Genomic DNA, 23985 nt, shown 5'->3' on the forward strand with positions numbered 1-23985 from the left:
CTTGTGAGCTAACATGTATGCATATATGTGTGTATGTACATATATATATATATATATGTATATGTTTACATGCATGTATATGCATGTGTGTGCTCATTTGTGTCTGTGGGGTGTGTGTGCCTGTGTGTGTGGTATATACCCCATGTCTTTGCCCAAGTGGCTCTGGCTACATTTTGAGGCTGCCTGTGCAGCAACTTCAGTGATGACTTGTAAGCGTTTGGTATCTTTTGAACTCTTGAAGTCACCTGGGGATATTAAAAATATTCCCAGGATCCAGGCAGATGACACCAGTGAACAACTAAGTGGAAGGAACGGAGATTGGACAGTAAATCTGTTCAGTCCACCCCGATGGAGTGCAGCTGGATCCACGGCTACCCCGGCTAATCCCACTCTGATTAGTCCTTCAAGACATTTTTGCACAGCTCCAACAAACCCTGCCTTCCATTCCTCGCAGTGGAGCAGGCTGTCACCAGTATGTCCCTGCTGTGGCCTGGCCACTTTCAGAAGTCACAGTGATGTGTTTTAGCAAGAGGGTGAGCCAAGGATGGAGCTGGCCCTGAGGCTTCAGGAACAGTATTTTGCGTGCCACATCAGGGAGTCCTTTATGACCAAACAGCTCGCGGTGGGAGTAGGGCTGGGTGGGTGGCAGTCAGCCCTTTCCCCAAATGTGTGTGCAGAGGGAAAAGGAGGAAAAGCTGTTTGGGGACCAGAAGAGGGTTGCCCCATTTGTGTGGCTATATGTGCCTATACCAAAGTGTGAGTTTTCCAGAAGCTCAAAACTAGGAAACTTCATAGACTTGCCCCAAATCCTCCCAGCCACCTCCTCTCCAGTGATGAGTACCATCATGCCTAAGGGGATATGGCTTGCTGAAGTATCCTGCACCTGCTCCCTTTTGGAGACTGCAGCCAACTCCTAGGTAGGACGGATCCATCCCAGAGCAGAGCCAAGCTTCCTCCAGAGGCGTGGGGACAGAGCCGAAAAGGACACATTCACCCAGGTGGCTGGAGTAGAGTTCCCTATGTCTACTCTCTTAGGTTTATTTCCATCTCAGGGGTCCCAGGGTCCCTCCTTTTAACTCAGGTTTGGCAGAAGCCAGCAGGGAGGGAGGACAGGCTGGCGGATGCTAGGTACATTCGCATTGCATCCTCCTCCTCACACTAACCCTCTCGGCAGCGTTAGTCCCACCACAGAGATGAGAAGACCAAGGCCTTCTTCTTGTAGGTTAAAGGACTTGAGGTAGCAGTGGGAGAAAGTGAAAGGGTCAGGGTGGGGGCATAGTGGTGTTAGTGGCTTGGTCTTGGGCACCTAAACTAAAGGAACTGTTCCCAAAACCAGGTGTGAGAATGCCTGCTTGGAACCCCAGTGCTCTTCCTGTCGAGGCGATTCAAGGTTATTTTTAGCTACACAAGGAGTTCTGGGGCAGCCTTGGACTATATGAGACCGGATTTGATATGATAGTCAAGTGTTTGAGGCCCAGCCTGGGCTACAATGAGACGCTATCTCATAAAACAAGCACCTCCCAGGCTCCAGGAGGATCCTCAGCTTTTTGGCCTTCAGCTGGTCTAGTGCCCTTGGGGAAAGTGCTGTAGCTCTCAGAGCCTCGGAGAAGAAACAGAGTCCAGCTTGCAGCTGGTCACAAGGGTCTTTGACCTAACGGTAACCCTCCCATTACCTTCTCAGTCCCAGGCCCATCTCCTCCCTCTCCCCACCACCCAGAGCCTACCACACAGCCCTGGCTTAGCTATGACACCTCTAATTTCAGCTCTGTTCCCCAAGCCATGCTGGGTTATCACAGAGGGTGCAGAGCTCCAAGCTCAGGCTCTTCAGTCCCAGGCCCTCAGGCCAGCTCAGGAATGGAGGGAATTAATTACATTCTACCATCCCCTTTTAAAGTAGGGGAGTGTGTCGGGGCGTCCACAGAGGAGGGGCTGCAGAGCAGAGGCTGTGGAAGGGGGCCCCCACCCCTGAAAGCAGCAGCCCTCTCCCCAGGGGCGGAAGGGGGTGGGTGAGGCTGGCCCCTTATTGATTTAGCCAGGTCTGGGCTGGGACTGATTTGGGGAAGGGGGTGGGGGTGGGGTGTGAGGGTGGGGGTTGGTGAAGGGGGAAGAAAGGAAGAGAGAGGAAGGTAAGGCTGTCAGTCAGCCTGACGGACAGCCCCAAGATTTGCCTTCAGATAAAACCTTACAGATGTGGAGGTCAGTATTGATTTTGAGTTAGTAACGGTACCTTACCAAGAAGTAATACATTAGTGAAAGCAAGGTCACTGGGATAAAGCAAACCCCACCCGAGAGAGGCCTCGGCATTCCTGAGGGGGTGTACATTACCGCATCAGACCAGTACTTCCTCAAGTTCAAAAGTGTGCAGGCCCAGACCTCCGCAGGGCCCCACTGTGGGCAAGAAGCTTCCTGCTTCTGTGGCAGAGGGACTTCCTGCAGTGGTCCCCCGGGCTCTGTGCCACCAGTACTGGGAAGACCCCCAAAGCCTAGTGGGAGCACCACCTGAAAGATCTAAGACCCAGGCACCAACCCTGGAGTGGCCAGTAACCAACTGTATGATATCCAATGGACCTTTCACTCCCTGGTGCCTCACTTACAGATTAGGGGTAGAAAACCCATTTGCTTGAGAAGACACCACAGTGACCTGGTACAACCCTGGCTGAAGTCTCCCCTCCATGGTAGTCATTGAGTTTCCTTAGGTTGTGCCCTGTCTGTTTGCTGAGAAGCATCTCTCAGGCAGATGAAATGGAAACCGTTTGATCCCCAGGCCTCCAGGGACTGGAAGCCACCATTCACACCTACCCCAGATGTGGATTTGATTTGATGTTCCAGGCCAAATCCCATTGAGCAAATCCCATTATAGGAAAAGCTCCCTGGGCCGAGCTGTCTGTTAAGCGGCAGGGTCCAAGGCCTTGGGAGCCACTGGGCACCACAAAAACCCCTTTCGATAAAGGCTGTGGGAGGCCTCACAGCCGCCAGGTCTTCTTCCTGTGTAGCCCTGGCTGGTCTGGAACTCACAGGGTAGACCAGGCTGGCCTCGAACTTACAGAGCTCCACCTACTTCCGCCAGCAAGTACCGAGCATCCAGAATCATGATCAGCTTAAAATATGTTTTAAAATGGAGTTCATTACTTTCCATTTATGTGTGTGTATGTGCCTGTGGGTGAGACTATGTGCAGCACGTATATGCAGATGCCCAAGGAGACCAGAAGAGGGCGCCACATCCCCTGGGAACCAAATGAGTCCTCTTCAAGAGTGGTCAGCCATCTCCCCAATCCCCTCAATGTGACCTTCTGCCCCCACCCCAGGGTCTTTGCACTTGTAGATTCCCCCTATCTGGAAACTCCTTTGCTGAATACGTCTTGTCATGGCTTGCTTTTCTGAACTTGATAGACATGAACACTCTGGGCAGGTCTTCCCCAACCCCACTCCCACCCTTCCCCTCTACCCAACTCCTTGCTCTGCCACCCCATCCCCTTCAGCTTTCATCCACAGTGGTCTCCAGGAGTAGAAATTGTGCCTTTTATCTGTCTACTTATTTGTTGACAGCTTCTTTCATTAGGCAGACAGCTCCAAGAGTGGTCCGGATTATTCTTTGGGATGTCCTAGCTAGTGATTGGCTTAGAGTCAGGTGCATAGTAAATGCTCAATAAATATTATTGGAGCCCTGTGTGTGGATTCAGAGAGCCCTCTGCGCTCGTTGTAGGCGCAGACACACAGTACACCCTGGAGCCGCAAGGCAGTTGAGAGCACCTACTCTGTGCCCATAGCAGCAGCGTTCTGTGACATGTTTGCTGAAGGAGTGCACGGACGACGTCTGCTTTGGGGAATACAATATTCCCGGGTCACAAAGGGTCCCGAGAAACTGGACTAGCAGAGAAAGGTGTGATCACAAGAAGCCCTTGCTGGGGCCCTTGATAAATGTAGGGTGATGCGGTCAGGTCTGGCCACCGTGTGTGTGGGAATCTGTCATAGAGAATGTGCGTGCATGGGATCTGTGGAGTACCGCCCCCTCTCGATTCCCACCCTTCTCCATATCTTCTCGGTAAAGGGCAGACTAGACTCAAGCTGGGTCCCAACCTCCTCCAGGGTCCTCCCACCCTGATATATGGTCTGTAAGAAGGGAAGGAGTCTATTCCTGGGGTCCTGGCTTTCTGTAAGGAGTGGGCTCTGTTTGTGGGAGACAGGATGACACAGGATGAGTGACAGGGTCATCATTTATGTGGGGAAAATGGGTCTTGATTAGGAGTCAAACACAGCTGGAAATAGAGTGGCATCTCCCAGGCCCCAGTCAGTTTTAAAGTCCTGAGTTCACCCTGGAGTACACCTCCCCACCCCCAGCACGTTTCCCCGGCTTGGGGACATCCTGCCCTGACAGAGATGCCAGAGGCAGGATGAGTCTGTGAGTTTTGCCGACAACTCAAAATGGTCCAGATGCATCCCACGTAGCCTCAAACCTCCCCTTCACACCTCTCCAAAGACACATAGCATCTCCGCCATCTTGGAGGGGTCCACAGGGTTCCATCCAACCTAAAAACAATCCCACCTGCAAAGCCTGCAGACAATCTGCCATCCTCTGGACCTGGCTCTGGTTAGGGTCAGGTACCTGGTTCACAAAATCCAGGCACTGAAGGAGGTGTTCCATTCTTCTACTGGCTCTCCAAGAAACAGATGACTACATAACCCTGCAAAGGGCTTGGATGGGTCAACTTGGTCCTTGGGAATCCGTGGCAGGTGATCTGGGCCATGAACCAGGCCCTAACTTGCTGGTTCCCTGAGCAGCTGTGAGGTCTGGTAGAAGCATAGTTCTCTGTGGACAGCACTATTTTTGCCTGAGAAATGGGTTCTTAGCTCCGCCCTGCATGTCTCCATAGTAACTGGATTGGGGATGTCATGTAGATGAAAGGTTAAGAAGAGATGTGCAGCCGGGCATTGGTGGCGCACGCCTTTAATCCCAGCACTCGGGAGGCAGAGGCAGGAGGATCTCTGTGAGTTCGAGGCCAGCCTGGTCTCCAGAGCAAGTGCCAAGCCAGGCTCAAAACAGAGCGTGTCCTGGACAGAGAGAGCTTCCTTCATCCTCCCAGCCACCCTCTGACTCAGCCATCTTCACAGTCCCTTTCTGTGGGACTTCAGGAGTCATGGGATTTCCGGGCTGTCCACGCCCCCTCAGTCACACAGCTGTTAAGTCTGAGAGCTCTGCCTCCACCCAGGGCTTGAAGAGCCTGTGTGTCTGCCCTTGACCTGTTCTCCTGCCTCAGATCCTATGCAGAACAAGTCATGGGGAGACAGATGTCCTCAGAGGGGTCTGGCTTCACCTTTCCTTGTGCTGGCAACTAGTCTTATCCCTAGGGACAAGTGAAGAGGTCACAGTACAGCAGGAGTTGCCCCACATTCAGCCCAAAGCTAAGCAAACAGGCCCAGCTGTGTTCTCCTGACCCAGGTCCTCTTTCCTATAGGGCAGCATCCCCAGAAGGTCACCAGAGGCCTGGGCCCTGCAGGCAGGTCTGACAGACTTTGCTTATCTCACCATTTGGCACCTCTGGATCACTGTGCCCTCTTGCTCTATAGGGTTACCCACCTACACTGCCTATCTCTACTGTTTCTGGAGTGCTCTGTGCTGGGTCCCACCTTCTCCAGAAGTCTCTGTAAACCTCTGAGAAATCTGGGGGCCCCCATGGCTCTCGTAGCCAAAGCTATAGCTACTAAATCCCTCAATGCTCTACGCTGTGAGGGTCTTTGCTCATTGCCCAGACCCTTTGCTTCCATTCTCCTGCTGCAGTGGGCAGGGCCAGGACTCTGAAGAGTCATGGTCTTCAGCCTGGGGCATGAGGCTAGACTTGTTATCAATACCTATTGAATGCCTGAGTGAGCACCCCAGTGCCCCAACATCCATTCTTCAGGCTGAGTTCCTAGAGATCAGTCTGGGGGTCCTACTGCTAAGCCAGGCCAAGCAGGGTCATGGGTGAAGGCCAGAGGCAGCAGGGCTGCTGGTGAGATGTGTCAGTGGGAAAAAGGCGCTGGTTGCCAAGCCTGATGACCTGAGTTTGATTCCCAGGACCTATATGGTGGAGGGAGAGAACTGATTGTCTTGGGTTGTCTTCTGATCTCCACATGCATGCTATGACATGCACACACACACACGCAAATAAATAAAATATCAAAAGCACAGGCTTTATGCTTTGGTGCAGTAGAGGCAGGAGCTCAAAGTCCAGAGAGGTTGAGAATGATACGGTCTTAGCCCAACATAAGTGTGGGGGTTGTGAAGCCAGGAAGGTCTGCCTCACTTCAGTGTGTATGAAGATGGGCATCCCAGTCTGAAGGGGGAGGCACAGCCAACTAACGAGTGGAGGAAAGTCCCTGACTGGTGAGAGAGACACTATCATCTAGTTAGGCCATGTAGGAACACATGCATCAATACATGCATAATTCATTCATTCAGTCATCCCTTCAGCTGATAGGCCTAGTGAGTGCATTTGCTCATTCATCAATCCATCCATTCATCCATCCATCCATCCATCCATTCATTCATTCACTCATTCATCCCTTCAGCTGATAGGCCTAGTGAGTGCATTTGCTCATTCATTCATCCATCCATCCATTCATTCATTCACTCATTCATCCCGTCAGCTGATAGCCCCATGATGCCCTTTATCTAGCTAGTAAATTTATTTCTCATGCATGTGTGCATTCATTCATTCAGTCAGTCAGTCAGTCAAACATGTAGCTGATAGTGCCCTTTATCTAGTTAGTGGCCATTCACTCACTCACTCACTCATTCATTCATGCATTCATTCATCCCTCCATCCAACTGGTAGACGGCCCTTGTGTAGTTAGTGCATTTGTTAGCTCACATGTGTATGCGCCCATTCATTTATGCGTTCATTCATTTCTTCCCTTATGCAGCTGATAGGCTCAGGATGCCCTTTGTGAATGAATTCATTTATTCATGCATGCATCCATTGGTTCATTCATCCATTCATTGATAAGCTGGTAAGTTCATTGGGCCTAACTAATGTACTATCTAGTTAATGCACTCATTTATTCAGTCATTCAGCTGATAGGTCCAGGATTCCCTTTATCTAGTTATTAAACCATTCATTCATGTGTACATTCATTCAGTCATTCATCCATCCAGCTGATGGGTTCAGGATGTCCCTTTGTGGCGTTGGTTCACATTTATTTATGCATGGAACCATCCATCATTCATTCACTCATTCAGCCAATAGATCCTGGATATCCGTCACCCAGTTAGTGAATGACTCATGTATGCATGCAGTCATTCATTCAGCAGAGTACAGAGGGTAACCCCTCAAACTAGGCCATGGGGGACAAAGGGCCTGCCTTGCTCCTGGGGCTCTTGATGGGGAACAGCCCTTTGGGGCCACATTTGGGTAGGGAAGTCTCTGGCGACCAGCGCCCATTTCCGGTGCGAGGCTGTGACACTGCTGAGGTCTGCCCTGGGCCTCCAGGTGCTCCCTTTGTGAAGGCACCCTGGGGTCCAGCCTCTGGCACTGCCCGTCTCTTCTGCAGGTGATGAGCATTCTCAGCAACCCGAGCGCGGTGCCTCCACAGCCCCAGGCCGACTTCTCCATCTCCCCGCTGCATGGAGGCCTGGACTCTGCTTCCTCCATCTCAGCCAGCTGCAGCCAGCGGGCCGACTCCATCAAGCCAGGAGACAGCTTGCCCACGTCCCAGTCGTACTGCCCACCCACCTACAGCACCACTGGCTACAGTGTGGACCCCGTGGCTGGCTACCAGTATGGCCAGTATGGCCAAAGTGAGTGTCCCCTCATTGCCCATCTCCAGTGGGCTGGCTTATTACTTGGCAAGGTGGTGGCTAGGGTGGAGGGTCTCTATTTTAAAAATTTTTAAATTATCTTACTGTTTTATGCGTGTGAGTGTTGTGTGTGTGTGTGTGTGTGTGTGTGTGTGTGTGTGTGTGTGTGTGTGTGTGATGTATGTTAGTGGAGGCATGGACTTGCCCAGAGTACAAATTTGTGTGGGGGGGTGTTGTTTCTCTCTTTCTGTCTTTACATGAGCTCTGGGAATCAAACTCTAGGTTGTGTTTTTACCCTTTGAGTCATTGCACAGGGTAGCACAGATGACCCTTTCACAGGCGGGAAAACTGAGGTCCTTAAAGGAAACAGAGGTGACCTAAGATGTTCTAAGCTGCCCATCCAACCTGGCTTACCTCTTAGTGAGACCCCCCATTTCCATTCCAGGAGCCACAAATGCTCCTGCATTTTTAAAGGCCAGACTTGAAAATGTAAGAATGGGGCAGGGTCATTTTTAGTAACATATTTTATTTAACCCGATATGCTCAGAATGCTCACTGTGAGTACCTAGGAAACAGTTTATATTCTTTTGTTCAGACTCTGTCTTTCAACACAGTGCTTTTGTTGCTATCCTTTGGTGATAGTGAGGATTGAACCTAGTACCTTGCCCAAGCTAGAGAAGAATGCTACCACTGAGCTACACCTCCCAGTCCTCCATTTACTTCTTACTTTGAGACAAGTAAGTCCACTTGTCTGAGATGTCCACACTGGCCTGAACTACTCTGTAGCCCAGATGGGACTTGAATTTGTTGTCCTTCATCAGCCCTTAAAGTTCATGAAGGTGCTGTTGGGGACACAGCACTGCACACCCAAGTCCTTCTAAATAGACTTGTAAGTTTTTCAACCATGAAACAATTAAATTAAAGATCAGCTTTTAAATTTGAATGACATAAAACTAACATCTGAGAGCCTGCTCCCCATTGCGCTAGGTACTGGTCAAGTGCAGGACAGCTAGCTGCCTGTGGCCAGTGGCATAAAGTGGGAACAGTAGAGTGGGGGATCTGCTCCCCTCTTGCCCCTCTGCATGGGGGATGGCTGTGTGTAGAGCTCTGCTTTCTTGCATGACTTCCCCTCCTCGCCCTCCCGGGTTTCACTTACCCACTCTAGCCATTGTCTCCTTGGCATCTTGCCTTGATATAGGGACAGCAGACCCTCAGGCCAACAGCTGGGCAAGATGGGCTTGGCCACAACCTCTGGCCGCCACCTGATGGGGCCAGCAGCAGGGCAGACCCAGACAGGCTGGGGGAGCCAAAGGTCACAAGGCTGCCCTCCTGCCACCTCCCAGCAAAAGCCTCACCTGCTGGTGTCAAACTAATCAAGAGGGCGTGTGGAGAGAGTGAGGCCTCCAGCCCAAGGGCATCCTCTCCTCCAGCTGCTGCCTGGCCCTGCCACACTGACCTTTGCTTCCTGAGGCCCCCAGCCCGCTCCAACCACACGGCCTTGGCCTCCACGGTTAAATGAGGGCCAGCTGTGTGGGCCTCTACCTCCCATGTCCATGTGTGCATGCTTGCGTGTGTGTATGCATCACAGGTATGTTACAGTCCAAGTGTCTGTGCACACAGTGTGTACAAGTGATGTGGCTTGATTCCGCAGCTGCGACGTGCCCACAGATTCACAGATAAGTGCATTGCCTATATATGTATAAATATGCGATGCACATTTGTGGGTGCCTTTACCTATAACCATATGCAAGTATAGACAAGTGACCATCCTGTGTACACACTGGTATGTGCATATGGCTTTGCATGCAAGAGCACACACAGGCACACATACATATGACAGCATGTGGTGGCAATATGCACACATTTAAATTTTCATAGGTTGGCTGTTATGGACTGGCATGCTTATCTATACGTGTGCGTGCGCACTGACAAGCATGTGTATCCTTTGTGTACAATGAGTATGTAGATAAGTGTGGTTGTGCCCACATGGTGTTTTGGTGTGTGCATGTGCTTAAAGGTGTCTGTGATTAGGCACGCTTGGGTGCTTTGCATGCTTGTGATGTGTGTGCCTGGGTGTGTTCCTGTGCTGTGTCTGGGCATGACTGTATATGCGGTTATGCGTGTGACTGTTGGTGTGTGGGGCTGTGAGTGTGAATGTGTGCCCGGGAAACAGCTCTACATGACCATCTGTGAGCAGGAGGCACCCATGTGGACAAAGCCTTCCCAGTGGGTCCCTGGTTGACCTCCTGACCTAGCGCATGTTCCCAGCCCAACACACGACACACATGCTCTTGATAAAACATTTGAGAGCAGCAGCGGCAGCGTGGCCAGCCCCGGGCAGGCGTTAGTCACACCCGGAGCCTGGAGCCCCTGCCCTGCTCCAGGGCGCCTGCCCAATTCGGAAATAAAATTAACCCCAAAGTCAGCATGGGGGTGGTGGTGGGGATCAAAAGAGAAGGGGCCCACGAGAGCAGAAAGGAGAGGCGGTTGACCTCCCTCTCCTTCCTCACCCCTCCCCTCCTTTCCCGACTCCTCTCTTGGCTGCAGGGAGAACTCAGGGCTCCTCTTGGGCTGTCCTCCTCTCCAGCCCCACATAGTCCTCACTCACTAAGGAACCTACCTCTGCCACCCTGTGCCCCAGGACAAGACACACACACAGCCTCAGCTTTCCCACCTGCGAGATGGGGCCAGGGACTAGACACATCGTCTCAGAGGGCTCCTGCATGCTACATCCTTTTCTGTTGACATTCTGGAGACGCCCAAGGGCATGTCATATCCCCATTAACTACCTGCAGACATCCCTGAGCACACACGAGGCCAGGTTCCCTGATAAGCGTGGGAAATCACACACATCTTACACACACTGCCCTATTTTGGTCCTGTCACCTGCTGCCTCTTGTCCCATGCTTGAGTTTAGCCCCTGCAGCACTGTGTGAAATGTGTGCTTATTCACAGAGCTTTCACAGTTCCTGGTCCTCCACCTGGTAGGCTAAGAGAGGTAGAGTAGTGTCCCCAAGGTCCCACAGCAGAGGCATTGTGACTCAAACCACAGGGGAACCGATTTTGTGCAAGATACTTGGTATTGATTGGTGCACGCGCTCCCGTGTGCAGACTCATGTGTATGACGCTCTCCCGTGTGCAGACTCATGTATGTGATGTGTGTGAAGGGAGGAGAAATGATGGTTAGTTGAGCATCTACTATGGAATTGACATCCTATCGACACTGCTACACAGAGCTATAGGTGTGATTATTTGTACAGCACACTACAGAAATGGCATCTAAAGAAGTTACTTGCCTGAAGTATTGGTGGGCAAGGTAACCAGGCCTGCTTCCTGGCCCTCAAGCATCACTTTCAGGTGTCTTTGGAACATGTACATGACCCAACTCCTATGCAGCAGAATCCTCCCCCATCTCCTAGGGCCTCTCGCCTTCCCAGGGACACCTTCACACCTTCTTTTCCAGCTCTGGCCATGTCCATCCATCTGCCCATCTCTCACCGTCCCTGGAGTGGGTGGGGGGCAGGAGGCCAGGGACAGGGCACATGGTAGATTAATATGGCCCCAGTGTTCCCAGAGGCCAGGGCCATACTAATGATGGGGCTGATAGAACGCAGGAGTGTGAAAAGAATTTTAATAGATCTGACAACTCTAATAAGAATTTGTGTCTAGAAGGGTCCTCCTCTGGGGCCGCTCGCTGACGAGGCATTGATGGCTGAGATTTGTTTACGGGTTGGCATTGCTGGCCCATCTCCTGCCAACTCCTGATTAATGTAATTGGAGATGTTCAGAGCCCAGGCGGGACGTGAGGCAGGAGAAGGGAAACACGGAGGGACAGAGGGACAGCAAGGGCTGTTGACAGAGTCCCTAATGAGGAGTGTCACCTTCCTGTCTTCTCGCCAGCCCCTTGGCTCTACCCTAGGAAGAGGCAAGCTGTCCCCACAGTTGGCCCTTTGGGTGCTCTGAAAGTTGCCAGGGTCAGCATGAAAAGTTTGACTTCTGGATGCTTCCTTGCTTACCTTAAGAAGGAACTGGGAAAGCGCCTACTGTGTGCTGGGGGAGGATAACCAAGGAAGAGGCACAGAGTGGATAGAGGTGCCAGTGAAACAATTCTTTATCCTTTATTTGTGTGTGCAGTTGTGCACGTGGAGGTCAGAGGTCAGGCTCAAGTATCATCCTTAAAAACTGTCCATTTTGGTTTTGGACACAGCCTCTCTCACTGGCCTGAAACTCACCAAGCAGGCCACCAGGCAGACTGATCATCAAGCCCCAGGGATCCAGCTGCCTGTCTCCCCAGCACAGATTCCAGCATGTCTGGCTTTTCTGCACGGGTTCTCGGGATCCAATTGTCACGTTTGCACAGTTTTGTCCATCGAGCTGTCTCCTCAGCTCCATGGGTGTCAACTTAAGCTCCTCCAGGCCACGTGTGAAGTGTCACTCTGGACTGGCAACTGTGCTGTGCTTCAGTTTCCACATTATGAAATGGGAACCATCCTGCCCAAGGCACAGAGCTCATGTTCCCCTAGAACAGCCAGTGCCAACTAAGTGTGGACTCTGCCTTGCTGTCATTGCTCCATGACAGACTCCATAGCCCACTGCAGGAATAACTTATGAGGTAGTGTCAGAGCCCAGCATGGCATAGCTGAGGCAAGGGCAGGCCACTACCTTCTGTGGCAAAAGAAAGGGTATCTGAGGTGATGTGTGCCCTTGGTAAGTCCATGACATTCCCTGAAGTGGAAATGAGACAATGTGAGCATGGGGGCAAAGTACCTCAGTCTTGAGGGCCGAGTGCACACCGGGGGCCATTGCTAGGGATGCTCATACTCCAGGGTTATTTCTAGGGGCTACTGATGAGGCCCAAGGCTAAGGAACTGTCACCAGGCTGCTGGGGTTTGAAAGCATAAATGAGGAAGCAGCTGATTTTAATTACAGTCCCCAAGGACCTTGGTTCTACCTTCTGTCAAACAGGGAAAAGGGACAGTCACACTACCTGGCTTGTAGAGCTGGAATGAGACCAAAAAGCACCCTAAGTACAGGGCTGGGAGCAGCACAGGGCTACTTCCCTGCAGCTTCTGTTTCTATCCCTTCTGTGCCTGTCACCCCTCCAAGAGGGTGACTCACTGGTCCACGCACCCTGGAACCCAAGGAGAAATGATAGTGTGATCAGAGCTGTGGGGTCTTCTCAAAGCTAGAGCTGGGAAACCCACACTCCCCACAGCTGTCTCTGCTCTACCAGCTGGGAGCCTGGGATGGAATGAGTGACATCACAGACCCTCAAGCCTCGGAGCTCATCACAGGACTTTCCTCCATTTGCCTACCTTGAGCCTGGCTAGCTGAGGCACAGAGGAGACCCAAAGAGACCATAGGATATTTGCACATCCCTTAGGAGTCTGGGGGGAGGAGCTTGTCCTGAGCTCTCTCTGACAGTGCGTCTAAAAACAATGACCACACCCAATTTTGCAGATGGATAAAAAGACCTAAAAGGAAAGACAATTTTCTCAAAACCACATGACCTGGAATGTGGCCACTTCCTTGGTCACCCTTTCCTCCATACCACTCCTGAAGGTCACATTTATTCTGGGGCTGAGTTCACAAGTGCTACTCTCTATCCTTAAAGACTATGTGTGTGGAGTCTGTTAACTTTCCTTGCAGTTCTTTAGTCCAGATGCTCTACCCCATGATACAAACAAGGAAATTGAGGCCTGGGTGGTGTGCCCCAGATCACACTCAAGGTTGGCAGGTGTGGCATTAAAATCCAGGTAATTTGAGCCCCCGTGTGATATAGCTCAGCTACTGAGATTGTCCCAGTGGCCTCCCTGGCCTAACTATCAGGCTGTGTCCATCCCCTCCTAGCTCTACTTCCCCTCTTTATGCAGAAGGCTCCAAGCTTGAAGAAGCTCAGAGTCTGTCTATGGGGAGCCCTGAAAGGCAGGTGACAGAGGGAGCCTTGTGACTCTTCATGCACGGCTTCCTATCTTCCCCTAAGCCCTCTGTGTCATGGGGGTCCTATAAGGGTGCACTGGCTACAGTCACAAGGCCCTGCCTAGAAGGCAGCATCCTGCACCCTGGGAAGCTTGGTCACATGCCTGTCCAGTGCCTTGGTCAGGACAGATTTCTGCTAGAGCTTCAGTCAGGACAGATCCACTCGCTGGCAGGCCAGCAGTTGTAGCACATTTGACGGATACCTGTGTCTCCCTCAGGTGAACTCTTATGTTCACCGGGCCTGTGCGTGCATAGGTGTTCCCATTTGTGCATCCACTCACGAGGGGCACATGGCTCACAGGTGTGTGTGTGTGTCCCAAATGGGCATGGGCAGGCATTGTTTTGTATGAACGTTCATGCTGTGTTCGGCATTGTCTTGTGAAGACACCCTCGTTCCCACTGGTCTCAGAGTACCCCATCACCATTCACGCTCACACCTCATCCCCACCAATGTCAGCCTGTTTTCACTGGAGCTGATGGTCTGTGGTTCTCAGCCCCCACTCTTCCTCCTGTTGCCCCCCTTGGTTCACTTGCAAGCCGCTTTGGCTCACAAGGGCCCTGCTGGGCCTTGTGCATGAGCTGCACTCAGGGTCCAGCACAGGTTGAGAACCTTCATCCTCGGTGCCATGTGGAGTCACTCAGCAGGGCTCACTAGCCTCCCTGTGGCCTGGATAGCCAGAGGGCTTGTGGGAAGGGAGCTTAATTCTCCACTGAGTACTGGGGTGTGTGTGTGTGTCTGTACTTGCTCAAAGAGGCAGCAAGAGAGCTGGGGAAACAACAAACACTGAGTAAATACCTGCAGAGTTAGTTTTCTTCATTCATACACAGCTTAAGGCCCCCTGCCCAGGGAATGGTGTCACCCACAGTGGACTGGGTTGATTAATAATCAGTTAGCAATTCGAGACAGTTCCCCACAGACATGCCCATAAGCCAACCTGATCTAGACAGTTCTTCAACTGATGTTCCCTTCTCAGGGAATTCTAGGCTGTGTCAATCAAGTTGACAGTGAAACTGGCCAGCAGAGGATAAGCGGAAGACGGACAGGCAGATGAATGAATAGAAGGAGGGATAGCTGGATAGTATGGATGGAGGACCAGAAGGCTAGATTGGCAGATGGATAGATGGAAAGATATGTGGATGGATGAGTGGACACAGTGATGGATGGATGGAAAATGGGTGGATATTAAAATTGATGGGAAACCCCACAGACAGAAGGATAGACGGTTGGATGGAGGGATGGGATGGTGGATGGATAGTAGATACGTAGCTGAGCAGAAGAATGAATGAATAGAAGAACGGATGGGCAGATTGGTAAGATGGATGGTAAATAGATGAATGGATGGACAGAAGGGTAGATGGTTGGAGGGACGGATGGAGTGGTGGATGGATGTACTGATGGACAGAAGATGAAGCTTAAATGGAAGAATACATGAAAAGAACTTCAGTTTCTAGAAGCTTCTCTCTCTTTCCAGCTGCTGTTGATTACCTGGCCAAAAACGTGAGCCTGTCCACACAGCGCCGCATGAAGCTTGGGGAACACTCTGCAGTGCTGGGACTTCTCCCTGTGGAAACCGGCCAGGCCTACTAGGGCCCCTGGGGCGACTTGCCTCAGTCAGTGGCCCAGCCTAGCCCTTCCCAACCCCCCCGAGCCTTCCCACCTCAGTCCCCTCATCCCCCTGGGGTTGAAGGAGGCCAGGGAAGGAACCCCTTCCCTTCCCACAGGCGGCCCTCTGGAGATGGACAACCAGTATCATTTACCCATGGTTAGTGTCCCAGAGTGGCCCCTTGGATCTGCACCCCCCCCCATCTCCTAGCCATCCTACAATGATCTCCAGCTTACATCCATTTTTCAGTGTCATGGCCTTGATCCTGTCTTGGCACAGAGACCGAGGGTCAACCTGAACCAAGCACCTGGTCATCAGAGGAAAATGGTGCCAAAGACAAGGCCCTGGAGTCCTTGACCTCTGAGTCCTGGGTGCCCTGGCCACAGGTGCAGCTGGAGTTCACAGGGGTGTGTCTCTTGCTTGGCATCAGAACTGCAGCCCCTTTCACTGGACACTGAGATGAGCCCCCAGGGGATTCCCAGGGGAGAAAGCAGGCAACATCTCAGTTTTACCCAGGAATCCAGAGGACTTTGTAACCATCCCCTTACACCCCTGCTGGATATCAGGAGATCAGTAAGATACTCTACCAGGGAGCAGGGGGCATGGAAGCAGAGATTGTTGGCCATGGGCTATCCCAGAATGCCTGCTGCCAGGTCCAGGAGGTACAAGGCAGGCTCAGAGGGTCTGAGGACATTCAGCTTTCAAGTCCACACCACTGGAGTTTTGCACACCATCTCACTGGCAGCTGGAAACCTGCCACATACATGCTGGTCCTCTGAAAAGGGCCCTCCTTCTCCCAGCATGAAAGGCTTTTGATGCCACTGGATGCAGAGAGCCTTCTTGGATCAGGCAAAACTGCTGGTCCCCCCCCCCAGAAGATGCTTCAATCTCCTCGGTGTCTCAGTGGAAGGCCATGTCCCTGTCCCTTTCAGAGTGGCATTTTTCAGTGTTGGCTGTTCTCAGTCAGGAGACTTCTGTCTCCTCACCAAGCACAGTGTCCCTGGGGCACTGTTTTTAAGCCACCACCCCTGGGCAGAGGAAGATGCCCAAAGTCCCAGCAAATAGGACAAGGCACCTTCCTTAAGCACTCCAGGGCCTTCCTTGCACTTCCTCTTTTAGAGCTGGGTCTTTGGGGAAATGGATTGCTCAGGCTCCCCAATTCTCCTCCCTGGAGCTCTTCATCGCCCTCTATTTATCAAAATTGGACCCATCTTTACCCTCTCCCTCACTATAATCTCAGCTCGGACCAGCTTCATCAAGTGCTAGGATGAGGGTGCCACAGCACCAAACCCACGAACTGCTTGTTCCCACTGCTGGCCCAATCCATGCCTCCTGCCCTCAGCCAGCAAGACATTCCTAGAAAGAGGGGCTGCTGCTCAGTAGCCCCAACTGATTTCCTTCTGCCTGGGGATCTGGACTGGCAAGACTCTGGGACACTTGTCTCCATGAACATGTGACCGAAGAACATGCATTTCTCATGTTTAGACCCATCACCCAAAACCTGTCCTGGGCCATGACTAGGGTGGCTTGTATCTGTGATTTAGCGATGTCTGTTAATAACTGGGACAAACGGACTCTTCAGTAGCATCAAACACCAGGCAAGTGGGGCTCACCAGCTCTGTCCAGGTTTCAAGAGAGGAGACTTCTGGGCTCTGCAAGGGCTGGACAAGAGGAAAGTCACATTGCCCCTTGGAAGCCCAGTTTCCCCTTTTGTAGGTCTCACAGCAGCAAGTGCCCCTGTCAGAAGACCAAATGCATCTTCCTCTGCATTCCTCGCTCCCTAGAGGCCTGGCTCTGGGTGCCTCTGGATCTCTGTCCACCCAGTACGATTCGGGATCAGGGACCTCATGCAGGTGGCATCCACAGGGCCCAGCCCCAGCCCAGGAAACAACATTCCAATGCTTGGACCAATTACAATGGTCTACCCACTAGGGTAATCACAACCAAGACCTGCTTGGGAGAAAAAAAAAAATGACTTCTCATTCCATTCAACGCCTCTGAATGTTCCCCAAGCTGCCATCTTGGTATAAAACTGGACTTGCGTTCCAAAGGGGCCTTTGACCCCCAACAGATTTCTCCAGCATCTCATGTCTTTGTGTATCTGTCCACCTTGGTCTGTAAAACTCAGCTTGCAGCTCACCAGAGAGGTGATGCCGGTTAGATGGGCGGCACCAGGCCTCTCTGTCCCTTTGGGGTTGAGCGCAGCCTAGGAGGCCTAACTTCCAGTTAGCCAGGTCAGACCAGAAACACCCCTCATCCCTGTATATAGAGTCAATAGCAAGATAAGAGGGGCGCCCTCCATGTCACCTCAAGTAGCTACTGGTTCTGTGGAGGCCCCTCTGAACTCATTGTATGTTAGTTGGAAATGTGGTGTTGTGCTGTTCGTTTATAGAACATTGGCTTTTTATATATAAATCTATATACTTAAAAAAAAGGGAAAGGAAAGAGACCCCCACAGTGTGTGTCGTGCTAGTGCCAGGGATCATCTGTAGGGATTTGTTCATTCTGTGTTTTGAATTATGTATTCCAGCCTTTCTTGAGTTCCTTCATCTTTTTTTTTTTTTTTTTTGGTCATCGTCCCCTTAATTTGGTATTTCTCTCTTTGCTATGAAGATGAAAGTGATGGTGGTAAGAACCAAGCTTCTATTCTCTTGTTTTATGCTGGGTTTACCTTTGCCCTTCTTTTGGGGACCAGGAAGGAGCAGAGGAAACAGACACTGGGAAACAGAAAGTAGGAGAAAAGATGAGGGCGGGGCTGGCTGGGGAGACAAGAGAGAAGGGCAGTTTTGCAGCAAGATGATGGCTGTGGCCCTGGACAGAGCCTGGATTGACATGCTCCACCGGGTCCAGTGTTGTTTTGTGTAGAACTGGTAGAATATTCTAAGAGGTGGAGCTGGGCCTTGCTGAGGGACTCTCCACAGTTGCCAACTACAGGGACGTCGTGTAGATCCTTTATGAGGCTGGTGTTTCCCCCCAGGCCCTGGACACATCTTTCCCTATCAGACACATTTTAGGGTAAACAAGCATCCTAACCTCCTGCAGATGCACCAAGCCAAGACCAGATTGGGGGACTCAGGCTGCCCTGCTGAAATGCTTCTAGACACCTGTGCATTGAATGTTGTTCTTGTCTACATTGACTGGGGGCGCCCCCTACTGGGAAAATACCCATACTGCTGGAGAACATTCCTTCTTTCTAGTAACGGCAACACTGTTGCTTCAGCGTTTGAGTCAGCCATGTACCTCCACGCCAAGTGAGTGTGTGTGCATGAGGGGTGTGAGTGGGATGCGTGCGTGTGGGCGGGTGTCTAAATATAATCGCACCATAATTTATTCAGCTATATGGAGTAGTAGACTAGAAAGACAAACTGGTATTTGCTTTAACTACCTGCTGCTTGTAAGCGCTGCCTCTGTAACTCAGGCATAACTGTTATACATTAAAAGACATTTAAAAAAATGTTGTGAAGGTTCTGTATCCTCAATTGACTGCCATCCTATGGCTGGGGACCAGGATGTCTGGGCGCACAATGGGTTGGTGTGAGAATGTTTCTCTTGTGTTCTGTATTGGTGGGTTTGCTAGAGAAACAGAACTAATAGAACACACACACACACACACACACACACACACACACACACACACACACAGGATTTATTAGACTGGCTTACAGGTTGTGCTCTAACTATTCCAACAATGTATTTCTCCCAATGGAAAGTTCAAGAATACAGTTGTTTTCAGTCCACAAGTTTGGATGTTTCAGCTGGTCTTCAGGCTCTAATGCCATTGAGTGAACGCACTTGCCAGTGAGAGTGAGGGCAAAAAGGCAAAAAGCAAGTACTTCCTGCTTCAACATCCCTTATATAGGCTGCCACCAGAAGGTGTGGCTCAGATTAATGGTGGATCTTCCCACCAAAAAAGATCCAGAGTTAGGGTGGGCCTTCCCACTGCAAATAAATCAAGAAAAACTCCTCAGAGGTGTACCCAGCCACTTGGGTTTTCTTGAATTCCTATATAGTCAAGTTGACTACCAAGGATTAGCATTGTAAGCCCTCCCTTTGTCCACTTAACACACAGTCATATCTCCTTTGATACCAGGAGTGGGGTACAAACCCCCATTGCGTACGACCCACCCCCAGAACCAGCAGCTGTTGGCACACTGTGTGTGCCCTTTTGGTATTAATAAGCATCAACACAGACGGATACAGATCAACAGAGGCAGCTACTGAAGCATCTCTGTGGGCTCAGGGGAGCAGCTCAGAGGCAGAGAATGGAGGAACGTTGGTGGCTCTCACTCTGCCTAGGACAGAACTCAGAAGCATCCGTTTCCCTAAAAGCAGCAGGAGATATGGCATGTGTACTCTCTGGCGGAATGACTAGGGAGCCCATGCTACCTCAAGGTGCTGGCTTCCTTGGATGAAGTTCTGAACAGAAAGGAGTTGTGTGGAGTTAGAAATGGGGGGGGGTGGCGGCATAGGTCAGTCACTCCTATTGACCTGGACCTAGCATAGGTCAGTCACTCCTATTGACCTGGACCTAGCATAGGTCAGTCACTCCTATTGACCTGGCCTATCTAGCCAAGATCAAGCTCTCCAGAGCAGGACTTGGAAGGAGGCTGAGTATGTGCCAGGCCTGAGAGCAGATGGAAGCTGCCTAGTCCCTTCTCCACAGAGTCCTTGCGTGCTGAGCCCCATACACACCCTTAATGTTATAACTGGCACCCTCAACCACAGCCAACAGGTACCCTTAACCCTCAGTTAAGAAGATTTGGGGACAGTCAAGACCTCCCCAAGTTCTACCCTCAGCTCTGCATCAAACTGGCTGTAGAGCCTAGGCCATTTTCTCCCCCGCGGACTGGATCTCCATGTGTTTTAGAAAACAGGCTAGATGACTTTTAAGGACTTCCCAAGTTACCATGGAGATCCTCTGAGCCAAAGACTGGGCTTGAAGGCAGCCTACAGCATGCTGGTACAGCTCAGAGTTGTCCATCGTCAGGACTGGACAAAGGAACCAAAGTGTAAGATACCAAGACACAGACTTTGTCCTCAGGGACCCAGAGAGCACCCTGACCCACTCCTAGGAAGTGTTCCTAGAGGTCATCCTTTTCCTGACAACCTTTGTCTGTGTCCCATGGAAAACTGAATGGTCTTCAAGAGGACGCACTGCTACCTGTCATAAAGTCAGATTTCCATATACAAAGAAAAAGAAGAGGCAGACATTGGACAGATACTTGTATCTGTCAGCTATTTCAATGATACTGCTGTGTAAAACACAGTCTGGGTAGTATCACTGGCCATACTCACCATAGGGTGAGTCCATTCCAAAGCATGAAAAAGTTCCCTTGCATGAAACTGATTAACAAGGGACAAGAGGTTACTTAAGACAGCAGACACATGGAACCTGTGAGGTGGGAAGGCTACCAAGACAGACACTAGCTCAATCCCAACTGTTGCATATCCTGTTGTCTTACTTAGGGTTTCTGTTGCTGTGAAGAGACAACATGACCATGGCAACTCTTGTAAAGGAAAAAATATTTAATTGGGGTGGCTTACAGTTTCAGAGGTTTATTCCATTGTCATCATGGTATGATGGTGGCACGCAGGCAGACATGATGCTGGTGAAGGAACTCAAGAGTTCTACATCTTGACCCGAAGGCAACAGGAAGTGAACTGTGTCACTGGGTGTAGCTTGAGCATAGGAGACCTCAAAGCCCACCCCCATGATGACACACTTCTTCCAACAAGACCACACCTATTCCAATGAAATAACACCTCCTAATTTTGCCACACCCTTTGGGGGCCATTTTCTTTCAGACCACCACAATGGTCTTCCTAAGAGCCTCTAGTGTCCATTCTCTCCCCTCCTCAGCCTATGTGACCTACTCTGAGCAGAGATTTACTTTCATAATCCCAGCCATGTGAGCAACTGCTGTTGGGAGTGGGGCTAATCTCCTGGAGGCTTCAGGGAGTGGGTTCAAATCTCCACTACCTCTCTCACCTCCCCTCAACAAATTGAAATATGTTTCTTCAATCAGGCATCACCCTTAGGCCCAAGGCCTTTCTGTGTGATCAAAGGCAAGTCACTTTCCCTCAGATGTCCCACCCTTCAATCAGAAATACAGTCTGTCCCTGTATATCAGAACTATAACCAACAACACTATGGTTTGCTAGCTTTACACACCAACAGCTTGCAGCAGGTGTGTGGGGGTGGGGGTGTTCCTTGCCACTGTTTATAACCACTACACAGAATAGTAGTCCTATTACTGTTGCTACAACAAAATACTCAAGATGGGGGGATTTGTAGAGTGGGCATGGCTATCATGATGGCTTAGCAGGTAAAGGCTAGTCACACCTGGAGACCTGAAGTTGCTCCCAGAGTCCAGGAAGACATGAGCTGGCTTCACAAGTCATCCTCTGATCTCCACACTTGTGCTATGGCACATACACCCACACATACATCAGGCACACATGGAATAGAAAAAAAAAGTAAAAAGAGTAGGCATTGATTTGCCTCATGGCTATGGAGGCTGGGAAGCCCAAGAGTATGACCTACATCTGCTCGGCGCCTCTGCCTAGTAAGGGCTTCCTGCCTCAGAACTGCATGGTGAGTGGGCTGTGTAACAAGATGGTTTAAAAAGAAAAGTGTCGGCAGCCATGACAGTAACACGTGCTTTTCTGACCTTGCCTTGGGCACTAGAGGTTAGGTGCCTGCCTCGTGGAAAGGAACCAATCAGAAGTTAGCTGATGGCGCTATGCTTTACGGCTCTGGGTGTACTTTACCGACAAGTGCACAGCAATGACTCGCAGAGCATAGCAACCACCCTGGGAAGGCCTATGGGCCATAACAACCAGTTGGCCAATCAACACAGGGCAAGCCCTCCAAGCCTGGAGGCACACCAATCCTGAGCCTGTGCGTACCCCTAGACACTCCCCTTACACTGCCCTACTATGCAGCCCCTTTGATCTGTCTTTGCTAGCCATACGCCATGGCGGGTGGTTGAAAGACCTGAGCTAACATGTTAGCTCATTAAACAACAATAATAAAACCTCGTGCTGTTTGCATAAAAAAAAAGAAAAGATAAAAAAGAAAAGTGGCTTGAGTGTAGAGCACTCGTGAAGCCTGTGCCAAGCCCTGGGTCCAATTTCTAGCTCTACAAAGATGTAGATACTCTTCTAGTTGCTTTTCCAGTTGCTGTGACCCCATAACTGACAAAAAAGCGCACAGCTCAAAGGGGGAACTGGACCTGCTCCCCAAAACAAACCCTTCCTTCTCTTGCTTCTTGTCAGGTGTTTTCGCATAGCAACAGAAAAGTCATTAATAGACATTTCAAGAGTCCCAGGTCCTAGTAACAGGCTATCTCAAAAGTGGCGAACAGTGCCTGAAGTATGACACCAAGGTTGTCCTCTACCTTCCACATGCATACTCACCTGTACAGGTATGTGCACCCAAATACAAGAACATGCACACACATGAACACACACACACACACACACACACACACACACACACACACACACACACATGAAAGTCACTCTCAAAATCCCGTAGGTCTCCATCATGGTGGGCTGGAGAGCGGGTCCCCTACCTGCTCTAAAGAAATACCAGTGAGAGGTCACACAAATAGAAATGGCTAGCTCGACAAACTGAGAATCACCTTGAACAACAGTAAGGAGGTGAGGTCCTTCCTTGGTAGTGACAGGAATAGAACCCCTCTAACCTCCAAGTGAGCTTGCAAAACTGTTTCTCTCCTAGGAAGCCTTCATGTGAGAAGGCCACGCCCATGCTTGACCACCACAGTCCAGATCCTCAGCAAGGGACACAGCTCTGCTGAGCTCAGGGCTTTTGAGCTGCTCAGTGAGTGCTGTCTGGGTACCCAAACTGTGTAACAATGGAAACTCCCACAGAGGATAGGGGACACGAGGACCTGCAGGTCTAACTGTTCTGGGCTAGTACCTTAGTTACTGCTTCTATTGCTCTGATAAAACACCTTGAGCAAAAGCAACTTGGGGGTGGGGTGTTATTTCATCTTACAGCTTGTAGTTTGTCATCTAGGGAACTCACCACAGGAACTCAAGCAGGGACCTGGAGGCAGGAACCTATACAGAGGCCATGGAGGAGAACTGCTTACTGGCTTGCTCTGACCGATTTCTTATACAACTCAATACCGCCTGCCTAGGGTTGGCACCACCCATTGTGGGATGGGTCTTCCCACATCAATCATGAAGACAATCCCCATAGGCCAATTCTTAGGGAGGCATTTTCTCAATTGTGGTTCCCTCTTCTCAGATAATTGCAGCCTGTGTCAAGTTGACATAAAACTAGGCAGCACGACACCATTCCAAAGCACCAAAGATCCAGTGTAACTTATTTCAATTTATTTCCCATTTCTCAATCCAAGTCCCCAGACATCTCATGACCAAGACAAGTCTCATAGCTAATCTCAAAGTCAAAGGATGGGGGATGTACTTGCCACCCATCTTGAGGCATGGAGAGGGATGGAGTTCTAGTTTCATCCCAGAGGAGTAAAGAGCTGATACGTGTTGTTCAGGAAACATAGCAAGACTGCACCGTGTCTGGCCTGACCTCCTCCACTCCATGGACAAAGAGTTAATCAATGACAGTTACTTCCCAAGGGG

General features: G+C 50.7%; 1 protein-coding gene across 2 annotated transcripts in view; it reads left to right on the plus strand.

Annotated features, from left to right (window-relative positions):
* Nucleotides 1-15341, plus strand: part of Pax7 (paired box 7) — a 91802-nt gene extending 76461 nt beyond the window's left edge. For both annotated transcript variants that reach the window (XM_027398998.1, XM_027398999.1), the window contains exons 8-9: nt 7528-7774; nt 15226-15341. In XM_027398998.1, coding sequence (XP_027254799.1) covers nt 7528-7774; nt 15226-15341 — 363 coding nt within the window. The remainder of the gene's footprint in view (nt 1-7527; nt 7775-15225) is intronic.
* The last annotated feature ends 8644 nt before the right edge of the window (nt 15342-23985 follow it).

Source organism: Cricetulus griseus, chromosome 2 (assembly GCF_003668045.3).
Source record: "Cricetulus griseus strain 17A/GY chromosome 2, alternate assembly CriGri-PICRH-1.0, whole genome shotgun sequence".
Taxonomy (NCBI): domain Eukaryota; kingdom Metazoa; phylum Chordata; class Mammalia; order Rodentia; family Cricetidae; genus Cricetulus; species Cricetulus griseus.